This window comes from Ranitomeya imitator, chromosome 1 (genome assembly GCF_032444005.1).
Source record: "Ranitomeya imitator isolate aRanImi1 chromosome 1, aRanImi1.pri, whole genome shotgun sequence".
NCBI lineage: Eukaryota > Metazoa > Chordata > Amphibia > Anura > Dendrobatidae > Ranitomeya > Ranitomeya imitator.
Window position 1 is genome coordinate 515,655,365 of NC_091282.1, and position 20,067 is coordinate 515,675,431.

General features: G+C 42.2%; 1 protein-coding gene across 1 annotated transcript in view; it reads left to right on the top strand.

Moving 5' to 3' along the window:
* Window positions 1–20,067, top strand: part of GRIN3A (glutamate ionotropic receptor NMDA type subunit 3A) — a 930,574-nt gene that overhangs the window by 816,680 nt on the left and 93,827 nt on the right. The window contains exon 7 of the mRNA XM_069766589.1: window positions 80–231. Within this exon, the coding sequence (XP_069622690.1) occupies window positions 80–231 (152 nt within the window). The remainder of the gene's footprint in view (window positions 1–79; window positions 232–20,067) is intronic.

Consider the following 20,067-nt stretch of genomic DNA (forward strand, 5'->3'; position numbering starts at 1 on the left):
TACAATATGATAAATCATTTGAGAGAATACGATTATACAACCATTAACCTACATGTACATATATATATTTTTTTTCTAGGTTACGGAATTGGTCTTCCCCCCAACTCTCCTTTGACGTCAAACATATCTGAATTGATCAGTCAGTATAAATCAAGTGGATACATGGACACGCTTCATGATAAGTGGTATAAAGTGGTACCTTGTGGGAAGAGAAGTTTTGCGGTCACAGAGGTAAATTATTTTAAAACATTATGTCTATGTAAATTAAAATATGATATGTATTTGCATTTTAACTGGTTGTCTCGTGATTAGTGTTGAGCGATACCGTCCGATACTTGAAAGTATCGGTATCGGATAGTATCGGCCAATACCCGAAAAGTATCGGATATCGCCGATACCGATACCCGATACCAATACAAGTCAATGGGACACCAAGTATCGGAAGGTATCCTGATGGTTCCCAGGGTCTGAAGGAGAGGAAACTCTCCTTCAGACCCTGGGATCCATATTAATGTGTAAAATAAAGAATTAAAATAAAAAATATTGATATGCTCACCTCTCCGGAGGCCCCTGGACATCACCTCTGGTAACCGGCAGCCTTCTTTGCTTAAAATGAGCGCGTTTAGGACCTGAGAATGACGTAGCGGCTTCTGATTGGTCGCGTGCCGCTCATGTGACCGCCACGCGACCAATCAGAAGCCACGACGTCATTCTCAGGTCCTAAATTCCTAGAATGAGGAGTTTAGGACCTGAGAATGACGTCGCGGCTTCTGATTGGTCGCGTGGCAGTCACATGAGCGGCACGCGACCAATCAGAAGCCGTGACGTCATGGAAGTCCATAAACGCGCTCATTTTAAACAAAGAAGGCTGCCGGTTACCAGCGGTGATGTCCAGGGGCCTCTGGAGAGGTAAGCATATCAATATTTTTTATTTTAATTCTTTATTTTACACATTAATATGGATCCGATACCGATTCCCGATACCACAAAAGTATCGGAACTCAGTATCGGAATTCCGATACCGCAAGTATCGGCCGATACCCGATACTTGCGGTATCGGAATTCCGATACCGCAAGTATCGGCCGATACCCGATACTTGCGGTATCGGAATGCTCAACACTACTCGTGATCACAACCTTTTCCTAATGTTCTTTTAGGAAATATGAATCTCAAGAAGATAGTGTACCCTCTCGTGTAAATATAAAAGAACGATGTAGGATGAATCACTCCTCCTCTTTTGTATCGCCTCCCTGACACACACCGGAAAAGGGTTACATAAGAAGTGTCAAATTAATTTTCTCCAAGAAGGCTGCAAACATTTTGTTAGGGCTGGCGGAACGCACCTAGTATATTTAGATATTATTATTGGTGCGTTCGCAGCCTGTGGCCCACCGTGCAGGAGACCAACCTGCTCCTAGCAAATGGTGGCACAATATGGCAGTAGAAGTGAACTCTGTTACTTCACAGAGTCGCACAGAAGGGAAAACGCTGTGCCCTGTCAGGGTCACAGGTAGTGTTGAGCATTCCGATACCGCAAGTATCGGGTATCGGCCGATACTTGCGGTATCGGAATTCCCATACCGAGTTCCAATATTTTTGTGATATCGGGAATCGGTATCGGATCCATATTAAGGTGTAAAATAAAGAATTAAAATAAAAAATATTGATATACTTACCTCTCCGGAGGCCCCTGGACATCACCGCTGGTAACCGGCAGCCTTCTTTGTTTAAAATGAGCGCGTTTAGGGACTTCCATGACGTCACGGCTTCTGATTGGTCGCGTGCCGCTCATGTGACCGCCACGCGACCAATCAGAAGCCGCGACGTCATTCTCAGGCCCTAAACTCCTCATTCTAGGAATATAGGACCTGAGAATGACTTTGCGGCTTCTGATTGGTCGCGTGGCGGTCACATGAGCGGCACGCGACCAATCAGAAGCCGCTACGTCATTCTCAGGTCCTAAACGCGCTCATTTTAAGCAAAGAAGGCTGCCGGTTACCAGAGGTGATGTCCAGGGGCCTCCGGAGAGGTGAGCATATCAATATTTTTTATTTTAATTCTTTATTTTACACATTAATATGGATCCCAGGGCCTGAAGGAGACTTTCCTCTCCTTCAGACCCTGGGAACCATCAGGATACCTTCCGATACTTGGTGTCCCATTGACTTGTATTGGTATCGGATATCGGTATCGGCGATATCCGATACATTTCGGGTATCGGCCGATACTATCCGATACCGATACTTTCAAGTATCGGACGGTATCGCTCAACACTAGTCACAGGGGAACACAGCTGCCTAACAGAGCAAAAGCAATCAGTGGTTAGGGAGTAGCAAGCACACAAACACCTCCTCTCTGTGGAGCTGGAATTCTAATGGCTTTACGCCAGCCATGAATTCACCATACAAACTCCTCACCGGAGGTACTGGTATTCTAGTGGCTTATTTCAGCCGGACCATGACCACAATCAGACAAGACCACTGAGTAGTTAAAGCTCATAGCATAAGCTGATACTAGCGCATGGCTGTGTGGCCATGAGAACCTTTTATAGCTGCAGCAACTTCAGGACCTTCCTAGAGGACCAATGGGAGCTGCCACAGTACCTGAGCATGTGACCCCGGACCTCCAATGAGAGGTCTTACCCCAGGCATGCTCAGAAGTGGAAAAGCAGGACTTAGTCCCAGAGATGTCTGCTCGCCACTGACCAGTACTGGCTACAATGGCTGAGCCTGGAAAGACAGCAGTAACAATCCGCACAGTATCAGGCTGAGCTAGATGCTGGGACCGACGTCTCCACTGAGCAGGCTCCACTGCGGCTGGAGAAGAATGGGACACCGCAGCAGAGATGGCCCGAGATTCCCCCTGTGCAGAGGCGGGAACTCGACCCCTAACACACTTTTTTTAACTTGTGTTATATTAGTTTGAATAAATTAGTTTGAAAAAAATTGTAAATTCTTAAAAATAAAAATTGCTGGTGTCGCCATTTTCCGAGACATATAATATTTTAATTTTTTCATTAATAGAGCTGTGTGAGGGCGTGATTTTTTTTTTGCATATCATGAGCTGATGTTTATATTGATGCCCTTTTGGGGACAAATTTTGATCAATTTTACTGCATTTTTTTGGAGTGTATCGGTATCGGTAACCAAAAAATTGCAATTCTGGCATTTTTGTATTTTTTCTTTTTACGGTGTTTACCAATTGGATTAATTAAAAAAATCTTATTGTTTAATAGAAAGGACTTTTCTGGACACAGCGATTCCACATATGTGTATATACACTGCTCAAATAAATAAAGGGAATGCTTAAACAACAGAATATAACTCCAAGTAAATCAAACTTCTGTGAAATCAAACTGTCCACTTAGGAAGCAACACTGTTTGACAATCAATTTCACATGCTTTTGTGCAAATGGAATAGACAACAGATGGAAATTATTGGCAATTATCAAGACACACTCAATTAAGGAGTGGTTCAGCAGGAGGGGACCACAGACCACATCTCAGCTTTCTGGCTGATGTTTTGGTCACTTTTGAAAGCTGGGTGTGCTTTCACACTTGTGGTAGCATGAGACGTACTCTACAACTCACATAAGTGGCTCAGGTAGTGCAGCCTATCCAGGATGGCACACCAATGCGAGCTGTGGCAGGAAGGTTTGATGTGTGTGTCAGCATAATGTCCAGAGGATGGAGGCACTACCAGGAGACAAGCCAGTATACCAGGAAACGTGGAGGGGGCCATAGGAAGGCAACAACCCAGCAGCAGGACCGCTACCTCAGCCTTTGTGCAAGGAGGAAAAGGAGGAGCACTGCCAGAGACCTGCAAAAGGACCTCCAGCAAGCCACAAATGTGCATGTGTCTGCACAAATGGTTAGAAACCGACTCCAAGAGGATGGTCTGAGTTCCCGACGTCCACAGATGGGGGTTGTGCTCACAGCCCAACATCTTGCAGGACGCTAGGCATTTGCCACAGAACACCAGGATTGGCAAATTCCCCACTGGTGCCCTGTGCTCTTCAAAGATAAAAGCATGTTCACACTGAGCACATGTGACAGACGTGACAGAGTTTGGAGATGCCGTGGAGAGCGATCTGCTGCCTGCAACATCCTTTAGCAGGACTGGTTTGGCAGTGGGTCAGTAATGGTGTGGGGTGGCATTTCTTTGGAGTGCTGCACAGCCCTCCATGTGCTCGCCAGATGTAGCCTGACTACCATTATGTACCGAGATGAGATCCTCAGACCCCTTGTGAGACCATATGCTGGTGCCGTTGGCCCTGGGTCTCTCCTAATGCTGGACAATGCCAGACCTCATGTGGCTGGAGTGTGTCAGCTGTTCCTGCAAGATGAAGGCATTGAAGCTATGGACTGGCCCGCCCCTACCCTTGAAATGAATCCGATTGAACACATCTGGGACATCATGTCTCGCACCATCCACTAACATCACGTTGCACTACAGACTGTCCAGGAGTTGGCGGATGCTTTAGTTCAGGTCTGGGTGAAGATCCCTCAGGAGACCATCCGCCGCCTCATCAGGAGCATGCCCAGGCATTGCAGACAGGTCATACAGACACGTGGAGGCCACACACACTACTGACCATAATTTCCTTGTCTTGAGGCACTTCCACTGAAGTTGGATCCGCCTGTAGCTTCTTTTTCCACTTTGATTTTGAGCATCATTCCAACTCCGGACCACCGTGGGATTTAGGTTGTGATTTGCGTTGATAATTTTTAGGTTTTATTGTTCTCAACACATTTCACTATGTAATGAATAAAGATTTACAACTGGAATATTTTAATCAGTGATATCTACAGTAGGATGTGGGATTTTAATGTTCCCTTTATTTTTTTGAGCAGTGTATTTTTTACATTTATTTTTAATGGGTTGATTCAAACTTTTATTTATTTTTTTATTTTCTCTTATTATTTTACTCTATTTGATAGGCCTCATGTAAGACTTGAACCTCTGAATGACTGATCACCCAAAGTATTGCAATTTGTAGCAAAAATTAAGGTCCCTTAGGAAGCCTAGACACAGACTGGTCTTCATAGGGTTAGTGAAATGACAAGCACAAGGGTCTTCAACAGATTCCCAACTATCCCATGGACAATCGTGGTAACCCATGGACAATCCACGATTACACCATGGTAGGTCAGATGGTTTGTGCACTATATATTCCTCTGTCAGAGATTAACAGTGGCTTTTAACAGGGTAACAGCAACGAGCCAGAACATCCAATGTCAGTATAGTTAACTAACAGTTAATTCCGTAAGAACTGTGACACCTAACTATTGCTTTACTACCAAGTTTCTGCGATAATGGGGTTAGTGCTGCCAATGAAAGTGAGATCCCTTTTCACTAACAAAAATAAAATTGTGTTTAGGGATTACTTTGCTCTGCTAATTAGGCATGAAATAGTCCCATTCCACTTGGGGCATTTACCAGGTTGCCATTTTTTCATTCAGAGTTTCACATTCCCTAAAGTGTTGGATTTTAAGCTCTTGATAGCAGAATGATAAATTCTCGAAGAATCATTGTCCTACTTTACAGATAAACTTTTGTTGTTTAGCATGCATTTATGTATATATTTAAGTGTGACCTTGAAAACAATGTAGATTTCACTTTGGAATTAAAGGATTAATTAACCTTAAATATTATTACGCGCCTCAATATTAAGGACTCAATCATTATAAACCCATTTTTACATGCTTTGAGGTGTTAAGAAAATTAGCAATTCTAAATAGTTGGTAGAAATTTTCAGGAATTGTCCCAACCCCCATTTGTAGTAAACCATGTACAGTTTGCTATAACCTGATTAAGTCAGAATAGCAATATATTAAGTCATTTTTATGAAAATGAATCTGTCACCAGGTTCCTGCTATGTAATCTTAGGGCAGTAGAATGTAGACATTGAAACCCTGATTCCAGTAATGTGTCATTTGCTGTTAGGCTTGCTGTCCTTTAGATAGAATCAGAGGTCTCTTTTCTGCAGATTAGCAGAGCTCAAAATGTTGAGCCCTGGATAGCACCACCCACACCACTGATTAACAGCTCAAGAGGACACTTTATAATAACAGAAAGATGCTAAGCAGTGATGGAAGGGGGGTACACATAGAAGCTGACTAAGAGGCTCAAGACACCTAGTCCTCTAGTGATAATCGCCTGCTGATAAAACACTGATTGTATTGAAACAACAAAACACATTCTTGGAATCAGGATGTCAGCTCCTACATCATGCTGCTCTCAGATTACATGGTGAAAACTTGCTGATAGGTTCTCCTTAATTATATTTACAAAGTTGCCTCATGTTTTATTTTAGATGCTCTGGAACAATGCAAAATGGTTGTAAAACCATCCATAACGTTAAAGTAACACCCTTGTTATGAATTCATTGTCTATATTTGATGCTTAGCTGCTATGAATATTTCTCAAGGCTTGTTCGATGGCTGCTTTTTTGCTCAGATTCATTGGGTCAGACCTGTAATCTGTGTATGATTACAGTTTAGCTTCATGATTACAGGTAGTCACAAGGCCCCAATGCAAATTTAATGATAGCTGGCTGAACCCGCCAATCTCTACAGATGGGCCAAGCTGAGCGTTGAAGTGTATGAGCGAGCCGGGAGAGATACAGCTGTAAGACAGACAGAAGCTGATGTGTTTGGCCAGCTTTAGGGAATCTCAGGATTGCTGCAGGCTGCCTCTCGCTTCCTGCCATTCTGGCCCTCAGGTGGGCTACTGAGTATAAACATAAGGCTCACAAGGAAGTCAGCGCAGAGAGAGTTGGTTTTCATTACAGCAAGTGCAGAATATGTGAGAAAAATGACATTTTCTGCCTTACAAATACTGAAGAGTGTAACCTATAGTGCTCGTCCAGATAGACGTCTGTGTGCAAAACTGACAGCATGCCGACAACTCAGAGACTAATACAAGTCAATGTGCTACTTCACAATGGTCTGCATGTATAGAATTGTTGCTTGCACTACTTTGATCTGTATTCAGGATCACACTTGCCCATTACATGTGCACAAAAAAACACAGGTTAAATCCTATTTTGGATCCTTTAGAATTGTTAAGATAGCAAATTGTATTTGACCTGTATTATTTATTAAATTGTTCACGTACTATAAAACTGCATGCCATAAGGATGTACAAAACAGAAAGACAGATGGCAGATGTTCATAAAAAACTGAAATATGGATTCAATGGAAAAAAGGGGCATATGGAACTAAATACAGATGCAAAAACATCTTTTTTTTCTGGACAAAAGCAAATGGTTTTGCATATGCTTGTGTGCACCTGGACTTAGGGCTCGTGCAGACAAGTGTATTACACGGACATGTGCTGTTGAAGTAAACATCGGACAGCACACTGACCAAGGTAGTCAATTCTTCTCAGATGACAGCATTTTCGCCTTTACAGCGTCAAGAAAAATCGCAGCAAGCAATATTCTCTTCTGTATCTTGGATGACACTCACCTGTTAAAGTTTACTGGTGCACAGAAAAATGGGATCTTCTTTCAGATCTTCTGTATTGCAAGCAGTACAATGCCATTACTAATCTGTGAAACTGTATGTGATCATGTACACTACCGTTCAAAAGTTTAGGGTCACCCAAACAATTTTATGTCTTCCATGAAAACTCATACTTTTATTAATCAAATGAGTTGTCAAATGAATTGACAATCTAGTCCAGACATTGACAAGGTTCGAAAAAAAGATTTTTATCTGAAATAATAATTTTCTCCTTCCCCCCTTGCTTTCGTCAAAGCATGCTCCCTTTGTAGCAATTACAGCATTGCAGACCTTTGGCATTCTAGCAGTTAATTTTCTGAGGTAATCTGGAGAAATTTCACCCCATGCTTCCAGAAGCCCCTCCCACAAGTTGGTTTGGCTTGATGGTGGGCACTTTTTGGGTACCATACGGTCAAGCTGCTCCCGCAACAGCTCAATAAGTTTGAGATCTGGCGACTGCGCTGGCCACTCCATTACAGATAGAATACCAGCTGCCTGCTTCTTCCCTAAATAGTTCTTGCATAATTTGGAGGTGTGCTTTGGGTTATTGTCCTTTGTAGGATGAAATTGACTCCAATCAAGCGGTTGCCGACAAGGTATGGCATGGCGTTGCAAAATGGAGTGACAGCTTTCCTTATTCAAAATCCCTTTTACCTTGTACAAATCTCCCACTTTACCAGAACCAAAGCAACCCCAGACATCACATTACCTCCACCATGCTTGAAAGATAGCGTCAGGCACTCTTCCAGCATCTTTTCAGTTGTTCTGCGTCTCACAAATGTTCTTCTGTGTGATCCAAACACCTTAAACTTTGATTCGTTTGTCCATAACACTTTTTCCAATCTTCATCTGTCCAATGTCTGTGTTCTTTTGAACATATTAATCTTTTCCTTTTATTAGCCAGTCTCAGATATGGCTTTTTCTTTGCCACTCTGTCCTGAAGACCAGCATCCTGGAGTTGCCTCTTCACTGTAGATGTTGACACTGGCGTTTTGCGTGTACTATTTAATGAAGCTGCCAGTTGAGGACCTGGGAGGCATCAATTTCTCAAACTACAGACTCTAATGTACTTGTCTTGTTGCTCAGTTGTGCAGCCGGGCCTCCCGCTTCTCTTTCTACTCTCGTGAGAGCATGTTTGTGCTCTCCTCTGAAGGGAGTAGTACACACCGTTTGTAGGAAATCTTCAGTTTCTTGGCAATTTCTTGCATGGGATAGCCTTCATTTCTAAGAATAAGAATAGACTATCAAGTTTCACCTGAAAGTTCTTTTTTTCTGGCCATTTTGAGAGTTTAATGGAACCAACAAATGTAATGCTCCAGATTCTCAACTAGCTCAAAGGAAGGTCAGGTTTATAGGTTTTCTAATCAGCCAAACTGTTTTCAGTTGTGCTAACATACTTGCACAAGGGTTTTCAAGGGTATTCTAACCATCCATTAGCCTTTTTACACAGTTAGCAAACACAAAGTACCATAACAACACTGGAGTGATGGTTGTTGGAAATTGCCTCTATACACCTATGAAAATATTGCATTACAAATCAGACGTCTGCAGCTAGAATAGTCGTTTACCACATTAACAATGTATATAGTGTATTTCTGAATCATTTAATGTTAGCTTCATTGGAAAAAATTGTGCTCTTCTTTCAAAAATAAGGAAATTTCTAAGTGACCCTAAACTTTTGAATGGTAGTGTAAATTTTAACTGTTAATGAATAAATACAGATGTCACACAAATCTTAAATACGGACACTCGAATGGCACACAGATGAAATACGTCTGACAACACTGTTGAAGGTTGAAAATCATCCAAGTTGTCTTAATTAAAATCGGATGTCTTTTCATATGCTCATTTGATCCCGGTCTTAGGCTAAATGCGCACGATCGTGTGAATGTTACCATCTGAGAGAAATAGATCAATCTTTGTCTGAGGTATCATCCTTTTAACATCCCAGATAGTGATTGGCAAACCTGAGCAGTAAAGTTCAGGGTCAGTACCGAACACCTAGTGTCTGTGCAAGGGCCCTGAACATGGACTTCAACAGGGAGTCCATGTTACTGTTCTGGTACTGCAGCCAGAACATCGGTTGGTTCCCATGCTATCATTTGTATGACAGCACGAGAAACACTGGCTCTGATCAGCTGGTTAGCAAAAATAGAGAAATCCCCACACCATTTTTTTAAGTTATTTAAAATAACATTTTAAATAACTTTAAAAAACAACGTAGCGTCCCCTCTATTTTTGACAACCAGCCAAGCTAAAGCAGACAACTGGAGACGGGTACTCTCAGGCTGGGTAAGGACTATGGATATTGCCCCCCAATCTAAAAATATCAGCCCTCAGCCATCCCAGACAAGGTGCATCTTTTAGATGTGCCAATTATGGCATTTTGCCTGGCTCTTTCCACTTGCCCTGGTGCGGTGGCAAGTGAGGTAATAGTTGTGGGGTTGATGTCAGCTTTGTAATGTTAGCTGACATCAAGCCCACAGGATAGTATTGGAGAGATATCTATAAGATGCCCCCACTACTAACCCCATAGTCAGATTGTAATGAAGAAACAGCAAGAATAACGTTCTTTATTTGAAATAAAACTCCCCACTAACTTTTACACATTAATTAAAAAAAATAAAAGTAATAAAACACCATATTCCTCACCTGTCCTATGAGAAGATAATCCGTATCTGTCCCATGAAGAAGTTTAGCTCTGCTACATCTGTGTGATTTGCTGAGCGCTGGTATGATGCAACCACTCAGCAAATCATCCAGAACACACTGAGACAGGAAGGTGATTACTCTCTTGCAATGTTTAGCACTGAAATGAGAAAGGTTACCATAGTTCATAGCCGATGAACCCTGGCAACCTCGCACATCACGCAGCGAGCTGTGATGTCAGTGAGGTGCCTGAGGTTCATCAGCTATGAACTCCGGTCAACTTTGTCACATCAGTGCTACACACTGCAGGAGTGTAATCACGCTCTTGTCTTAGTGTGTTCTGACTGGCTTTTTTAAAATGTTGAGCTGAACTCGAACATCTACGAGTTGGCCCACCTCTAATCCTAGTTGCCCCTGTTTTTTTCTCATATTTAGTTTAGTTTGGCACCAGTAACAAAAATATCTGAACGTTTTTTTCATCCATCGATTCTTATCAATAATCAGTTAGGGCTCATGCAGAATACCATCGTTTTGGTCATAGTGCAATCTGTATAAAAATTAAGCAACTTTGTTTTAAACATGACATGCAAACAACAGATAAAAGTACATGAAAAACTCATTTAAAAATGTACTAAAAATGCAATTAAGTGCATACAGGTTTAGCACTTGGTGAGTTTTTTACCTCAATATTTCATAGAATCATAGAAAGGTAGAGTTGGAAGGCATCTCCAGAGTCGTCTGGTCCAACCCCCTGCTCAATGCAGGATTCACTAAACCATCTCAGACGGATGTTTACCCATCCTGTGTTTGAAGACTTCCATTGCATGAGAACTCACCACTTCTCATGGCAGCCTGCTCCAATCCCTGATCACCCTTGATGTGAGATTTAGTTTTTCTTGCCGCAGCTGATTGACTTACAGCTATTAGCGAGCATAAGTACATGTGGGGGTTGCCTGGTTGCTAGGGAATCCCCACATGTACTTATGCTGGCTAACAAATGTAAATCATCCAGCTGCGGCAAGAAAAACTAAATGTCTGAGCACTACAAAATGCTCGGAGGACCCTCGAGCATGCTCGAAAAATCTCGAGTAACGAGTATATTCGCTCATCACTAATAAAGATGTTAAAACACACATGACCCAGGACAGATCTCTGTGGTACCCCATTTGAGACATTCTTCTAACTGGATGTGCAACCATTTATGCCCACTCTTTGGGTCCGATCACTAAGCCAGTTATGAATCCACTTATACAGTTGCCCATTGTCCATTCCATACTTGGTCATTTTTTCAATAAGTCAAGATACACTATATCTACTGCATTTCCCTGATCCACACAGTCAGTGATTATGCCATAGAAGGAAATTAAGTTAGTGTGACATGATTTATTAGGTACAAACTCATGCTGGCTCTAGTTAATCACTTAATTCTCATAAAGGTACTTGCATACATGTTAAATAATTTGTTCAAAGATCTTTCCATGTATATAAGTAAGTCTCACAGGCCTATAGATCATTGGGTCAACCTTCTTCCCCTTTTTAAAAGTAGGGACAACATTCGCTCTATTCCAGTCTTTTGGGACTTATCCCATTCTCCAACAATTTTCAAAGATTATGGAGAGTGGTTCAGTTATTTCCTCTGCTATCTCCTTCAGCACCCTAGGATGTAATTAATTTGGACCTGGAAACTTGAATTCATTTATGCGGTCGGCACTCATAGCAAGTGTAAATCTAAAGCAGATAGATGAAGCTGCAACCCATAATGAGGTCCTGGTTATGGGGGACTTTAACTACCCGGATATTAACTGGGAAACAGAAACCTGTGAAACCCATAAAGGCAACAGGTTTCTGCTAATAACCAAGAAAAATTATCTTTCACAATTGGTGCAGAATCCAACCAGAGGAGCAGCACTTTTAGACCTAATACTATCTAATAGACCTGACAGAATAACAAATCTGCAGGTGGTTGGGCATCTAGGAAATAGCGACCACAATATTGTACAGTTTCACCTGTCTTTCACTAGGGGGACTTGTCAGGGAGTCACAAAAACATTGAACTTTAGGAAGGCAAAGTTTGAACAGCTTAGAGATGCCCTTAATCTGGTAGACTGGGACAATATCCTCAGAAATAAGAATACAGATAATAAATGGGAAATGTTTAAGAACATCCTAAATAGGCAGTGTAAGCGGTTTATACCTTGTGGGAATAAAAGGACTAGAAATAGGAAAAACCCAATGTGGCTAAACAAAGAAGTAAGACAGGCAATTAACAGTAAAAAGAAAGCATTTGCACTACTAAAGCAGGATGGCACCATTGAAGCTCTAAAAAACTATAGGGAGAAAAATACTTTATCTAAAAAACTAATTAAAGCTGCCAAAAAGGAAACAGAGAAGCACATTGCTAAGGAGAGTAAAACTAATCCCAAACTGTTCTTCAACTATATCAATAGTAAAAGAATAAAAACTGAAAATGTAGGCCCCTTAAAAAATAGTGAGGAAAGAATGGTTGTAGATGACGAGGAAAAAGCTAACATATTAAACACCTTCTTCTCCACGGTATTCACGGTGGAAAATGAAATGCTAGGTGAAATCCCAAGAAACAATGAAAACCCTATATTACGGGTCACCAATCTAACCCAAGAAGAGGTGCGAAACCGGCTAAATAAGATTAAAATAGATAAATCTCCGGGTCCGGATGGCATACACCCACGAGTACTAAGAGAACTAAGTAATGTAATAGATAAACCATTATTTCTTATTTTTAGTGACTCTATAGCGACAGGGTCTGTTCCGCAGGACTGGCGCATAGCAAATGTGGTGCCAATATTCAAATAGGGCTCTAAAAGTGAACCTGGAAATTATAGGCCAGTAAGTCTAACCTCTATTGTTGGTAAAATATTTGAAGGGTTTCTGAGGGATGTTATTCTGGATTATCTCAATGAGAATAACTGTTTAACTCCATATCAGCATGGGTTTATGAGAAATCGCTCCTGTCAAACCAATCTAATCAGTTTTTATGAAGAGGTAAGCTATAGGCTGGACCACGGTGAGTCATTGGACGTGGTATATCTCGATTTTTCCAAAGCGTTTGATACCGTGCCACACAAGAGGTTGGTACACAAAATGAGAATGCTTGGCCTGGGGGAAAATGTGTGTAAATGGGTTAGTAACTGGCTTAGTGATAGAAAGCAGAGGGTGGTTATAAATGGTATAGTCTCTAACTGGGTCGCTGTGACCAGTGGGGTACCGCAGGGGTCAGTATTGGGACCTGTTCTCTTCAACATATTCATTAATGATCTGGTAGAAGGTTTACACAGTAAAATATCGATATTTGCAGATGATACAAAACTATGTAAAGCAGTTAATACAAGAGAAGATAGTATTCTGCTACAGATGGATCTGGATAAGTTGGAAACTTGGGCTGAAAGGTGGCAGATGAGGTTTAACAATGATAAATGTAAGGTTATACACATGGGAAGAGGGAATCAATATCACCATTACACACTGAACGGGAAACCACTGGGTAAATCTGACAGGGAGAAGGACTTGGGGATCCTAGTTAATGATAAACTTACCTGGAGCAGCCAGTGCCAGGCAGCAGCTGCCAAGGCAAACAGGATCATGGGGTGCATTAAAAGAGGTCTGGATACACATGATGAGAGCATTATACTGCCTCTGTACAAATCCCTAGTTAGAACGCACATGGAGTACTGTGTCCAGTTTTGGGCACCGGTGCTCAGGAAGGATATAATGGAACTAGAGAGAGTACAAAGGAGGGCAACAAAATTAATAAAGGGGATGGGAGAACTACAATACCCAGATAGATTAGCGAAATTAGGATTATTTAGTCTAGAAAAAAGACGACTGAGGGGCGATCTAATAACCATGTATAAGTATATAAGGGGACAATACAAATATCTCGCTGAGGATCTGTTTATACCAAGGAAGGTGACGGGCACAAGGGGGCATTCTTTGCGTCTGGAGGAGAGAAGGTTTTTCCACCAACATAGAAGAGGATTCTTTACTGTTAGGGCAGTGAGAATCTGGAATTGCTTGCCTGAGGAGGTGGTGATGGCGAACTCAGTCGAGGGGTTCAAGAGAGGCCTGGATGTCTTCCTGGAGCAGAACAATATTGTATCATACAATTATTAGGTTCTGTAGAAGGACGTAGATCTGGGTATTTATTATGATGGAATATAGGCTGAACTGGATGGACAAATGTCTTTTTTCGGCCTTACTAACTATGTTACTATGTTACTATGTTACTAAGTGAGCTTTTCTGCTACACACAGGCGATCTGATCATCACCTGTGTGTAGCAGAGGTGCTACAACAATTGCAGCTTTTAGTCACTCATGGAGACATGGAACATACAAAAAGTTAAAAAAAATATTTTAAAAATATTACATTTTTAAAAAATATTAAAATTCAAATCACCCCTCATTCGCTCTATTAAAAAAACTACTATTAAAATAAAATAAAAATACACATATTTGGTATTGCCATGTTCAAAATCACCCAAGCTATAAAAAGAATTAAACCGATTGGTAAAGGCATAGCGAAAATAAAAGTCAACAGAATTAGGTTTTTTTGGTCACCACAACATTGCATTTAAATGCAATAACGGGTGATTAAAAGATTGTATCCACACCAAAATGGTATTATTAAAATCATAATCTCAGCACGCAAAAAATAAGCCCTCACTCAGCCCTAGATCACGAAAAATAGAGGCACTATGTGTTTTGGAAAATGACGCATTTTTTTTTCACCATTTAAATAAAAAACAACCTACGCATGTTTGGCATTTACGAACTCATAATGACCTGGAGAATCATAATGGCAGGTCAATTTTAGCATTTGGTGAATATGGTGAGAAAACATCCAAAACTTGTGGAATTGCACTTTTTTTTAAATTTCACCGCACTTGGAATTTTTTTCCCGTTTTCAAGTACACAATATGATAAAACTAATGGTGTCGTTTGAAATTACAACTTGTCCTGCAAAAAACAAGTCCTCACATGGCCCTATTGACGGAAGGGGTTAAGGACATCCAGCCATTAGATCCCTCCTATCCTCTGTCTGAGTCCCTTAAAATCTGCCTTTCTGTAATCCAACCTTGAAGTCTGAGTCTTCACATGTCTTTCTCCTCTAGCTACCGTATTTTTCGGACTATAAGACGCACCCCAAATTTGGGGTGAAAATTGCAGAAAAAAAGATTTTTTTATAAGATGGGGTTCCGTCTTATTGTCCGAATTTACAGTATCTTACCTGAGGGCTGGCGGTGGCAGAGCAGGGTCACAGGAGGCAAGGTGTCGGCAGAGGTGGGGTGATGCTGGGATGAGGAGGTGCTGGGATGAGAAGGTGCTGGGATCAGGAGGTGCTGGGATGAGGAGGTGCTGGGATGAGAAGGTGCTGGGATCAGGAGGTGCTGGGATCAGGAGGTGCTGGGATCAGGAGGTGCTGGGATCAGGAGGTGCAGTGAGAGGTATGGCGTGAGAGGGGTCCCAGGCTTAACGTGCAGGCAATGCAGGCTTACCGTGGAGGCAGAGGTCCGTGGCAGAGGTGCAGCAGCAGAGGTGCGGTGGCAGAGGTGCAGCGGCAGAGGAGGCGCAGTAAGCGGGGTCCCTTTCCCTGGTATGGTGATGCAGAAGCCCGGTATGCAGCAGAGCCGGGTGAATCCTGTTGTTATCGGTGGGCGCAGCCATCTTCCTGAGGCCGCGCGTGCGCAGATGGAGCGCTCTGCTTCCTGGGGCTTCAGGAAAATGGCCGCCGCGATCTCCATCTGCGCACGCGCGGCCTCCCGCGGCCATTTTCCTGAAGCCCCGGGAAGCAGAGCGCTTCATCTGCGCACGCGCGGCCTCAGGAAAATGGCCGCGCCCACCGATAACAACAGGATTCACCCGGCTCTGCTGCATACCGGGCTGCTGCATCACCTCACCGGAGAAAGGGACCCCGCTTACTGCGCCTCCTCTGCCCCCACACCTCTGCCGCCGCACCTCTGCCGCTGCACCTCTGCCACCGGACCTCTGCCGCCACGGTAAGCCTGCATTGTGACTATTAGACGCACCCCCCATTTTCCCCCCTTTTTTGGGGGGGGAAAAGTGCGTCTTGTAGTCCGAAAAATACGGTATTCATAATTCTATGATAGTTTGATCACTGCCTCCTAGGGTACAAGCCACCTTTGCCTCCTCAACCATATCCTCCCTTTTAGAAGAAGTAGATCCAAGGAATCAGTTCCCCTTGTTCTCTCTTCTACCTCTTAGAAGATGAAGTTGTCAGCAAGAGAGGATAAGAATTTGCTGGACTTGTTACTTTTGCCTGGTGGAGATTTCCACCAAATGTCTGGATAGTTGAAATCTCCCATGAACACTGCATCATATTTTTTTCAATAACTGTAAGACAAAACTAGGAGAAAGTGAAAAATACAGAAGTGGTGAGTGGTGACATGTTTCTATTATACTTTTCCTCTGATTGTTTCACTCATGATTTTGGCTGACAGATACTAATGTAGAATACTGACCATGTATGCAACGTGTGAGTGTAGACTTGTGCAGAAATGGTGTAAAAAATCTGCAACATCAAAAACTAACCAAAGGCTCATCGTGGGAACATAGCCTTAGTAAAATGAACCTCTATCCGCAATTAAGAGTTCACATTTATAGACCTATACAAATGAAAAATGACAAAAAGATGATCAAAAGTAAAAATTAATTTGGATTTCATCTATTCGCCTATAAAAAAGTGCATTCATAATACATTAAACTCTCTTAGAAGTCCCATACACAGTGTTTTCTGAAGGTCCAATATGAAGCAATTCTATCTTGTTCTAGCCCTGACAAAAAGCTTGATACAATATCCCATAATTAGGTCTAAGTAAAATAGAATAGATAAAATTACGAGTGCTGTAAATCCATAGAGGTATGCTTGTCATATTTCATCTTGTTCCCCAAAGTCATTTTTTATCCACAGTTGATGGTAGGCTGGGAGATCTAAGTGGATGTGCTATTTTAAAAACCTAAAATTGGGGACATTATTTTCTCTTACAATGAAAAGTAATATCCCACGAGAACCCGACAGACAAATGAAGTCTGTCTTCCATCTCGGTGTGCAAGGATTATTCATGCAGTAACAAAGATGGATTAAAACTCATGAAGTTACTCTGAAACTATATTCCATCAGTTAAGCCAACCTGTTTAATTTCATTTTTTGGAACCATGTATCCTGATAACAAGTTCAAGAACGTTAACAGATTGGTTTTATCAATCTAAACATTATAGGCACGTTGCATAATGATGAAATACTTTAATATCCCAGGATTTAGAATCTCTTTTGCAAAGATAAATGCTTAATTTAGCTAAGAAAGCTATTACTTCCTTGAAGAAATAGGAAAATGAAAATAGATTGCCAGGTAATAGTGACAGTTTATTTTATTAATAGGCGCCTTAAAGATGCATTGTATAATACTCAGGCTACAGGTACGCGATGGCTTTCCATAATAGCTTGTAGACTATGTGAACTTACAGTGGTACGCATTATTTCTTTCAAGGATTAGTGGGGTTTGCAGAGTAAAAATATAATAAATTATCTGCATGCTTTAATCCCCGAAAAAATAAATCATCATGGGATGAAGGGTTTATTGGGATTCTATTCAAACAGCTTTGATGGCGTTCTTTATAGAATTTCTTTATTTATAGTATATTTTTCTTCAAATAAATCTGATTAATAATAATCTAAGAGGGAAAATAAAATACCGTCCCAGCTCTGACATGTTCTTAGATCAGCACAACAGTAATCCAGCTGAATCCTGGTCTTGTTGCTATGGACATGAGACTTAAGGTAACATAAGTGACTTTTTGTACTGATTTATTTTACCTATTGAGTGGCAGCTGTAGACCTCCCACTTCCATACAACGCAGTGTATTGCTTTGGACTGCAAATGTAGATAAACAGTTAAAATCAATCAGCATTAGTGTTGAGCGATACCGTCCGATACTTGAAAGTATCGGTATCGGATAGTATCGGCCGATACCCGAAAAATATCGGATATCGCCGATACCGATATCCGATACCAATACAAGTCAATGGGACATCAAGTATCGGAAGGTATGCTGATGGTTCCCAGGGTCTGAAGGAGAGGAAACTCTCCTTCAGGCCCTGGGATCCATAGGGATGTGTAAAATAAAGAATTAAAATAAAAAATATTGATATGCTCACCTCTCCGGCGGCCCCTGGACTTCACGCTGGTAACCGGCCGGCTTCTTTGTTTAAAATGAGCGCCTTCAGGACCTGTGAATGACGTCACGGCTTCTGATTGGTCGCGTGCCGCCCATGTGACCGGCACGCGACCAATCAGAAGCCGCGACGTCATTCGCAGGTCCTTAATTCCTAGAATTAGGAGTTTTGTGAATGAGAATGACGTCGCGGCTTCTGATTGGTCGCGTGCCGGTCACATGGGCGGCACGCGACCAATCAGAAGCCGCGACGTCATTTGCAGGTCCTGAAGGCGCTCATTTTAAACAAAGAAGCCGGCCGGTTACCAGCATGATGTCCAGGGGCCGCCGGAGAGGTGAGCATATCAATATTTTTTATTTTAATTCTTTATTTTACACATCCCTATTGATCCGATACCGATACCCGATACCACAAAAGTATCGGATCTCGGTATCGGAATTCCGATACCGCAAGTATCGGCCGATACCCGATACTTGCGGTATCGGAATGCTCAACACTAATCAGCATTGCTACAACTTGCCTCAGTATAGACCAATCCTAAATCTATAGTTTTAATATAAAGTTGTCATAGATCATACTCGAGCAGTCTGCTCTATTTGCACAAGACAGAAAACTGACCCTGTGCAAGAAGAGCTAGTATAAGAGGCCATTGAAGTCCAAAAACACATTTTGCAGAAGCTGCTTTCTGCTTTGGTGATGGAAGAGGGCTCCTTTACCACTTGGACTGCACAAGTTGCACCAATGGTATGTTCGCTCCTGTCTTAAGTTTAGCACCAGTTCCTTTCTTTATTTTGCCCTATCTGCAGCAGCAAATTTGCAAACATACTGCCAAAAAATCAAATGTCCATGTCCCACAAGAGTTTCTAATGCAAATGGTGTAGAAACCTCCTACCCTGTTTAAGCATACCCCGTCATACCATACTATCTTATGAAATAATAGCATTTTTTGGTAGGAAATATCAGCTGAACTCTTAGATCATGCCAATCATCTGATCTATTATGTAACATTGATTATGTGAGCTGATTACAGGTCTCCAAGGGTAAAATGTTTGAAAAGTAAAGGTACCGTCACACTGAACGATATCGCTAGCGATCCGTGACGTTGCAGCGTCCTGGCTAGCGATATCGTTCAGTTTGACAGGCAGCAGCGATCAGGATCCTGCTGTGCCATCGTTGGTCGGAGCAGAAAGTCCAGAACTTTATTTCGTCGCTGGATCTCCCGCAGACATCACTGAATCGGCGTGTGTGACGCCGATTCAGCGATGTTTACCCTGGTTACCAGCGTAAACGTAAAAAAATAAAAACACTACATACTTACATTCCGGTGTCTGTCCTCCGGCGCTGTGCTTTCCTGATGTGATGTCACCGCTCTGCTTTACAGCTGGCCGGCGCTGACAGTGCAGGAAAGCACAGCGCCGGAGGACAGACACCGGAATGTAAGTATGTAGTGTTTGTTTGTTTGTTACGTTTACGCTGGTAACTAGGGTAAACATCGGGTTACTAAGCGCGGCCCTGCGCTTAGTAACCCGATGTTTACCCTGGTTACCAGGGGACCGGCATCGTTGGTCGCTGGAGAGCTGTCTGTGTGACAGCTCTCCAGCAACCACACAGCGATGCTGCAGCGATCGGGATCGTTGTCTAGATCGCTGCAGCGTCGCTTAATGTGACGGTACCTTAAGAG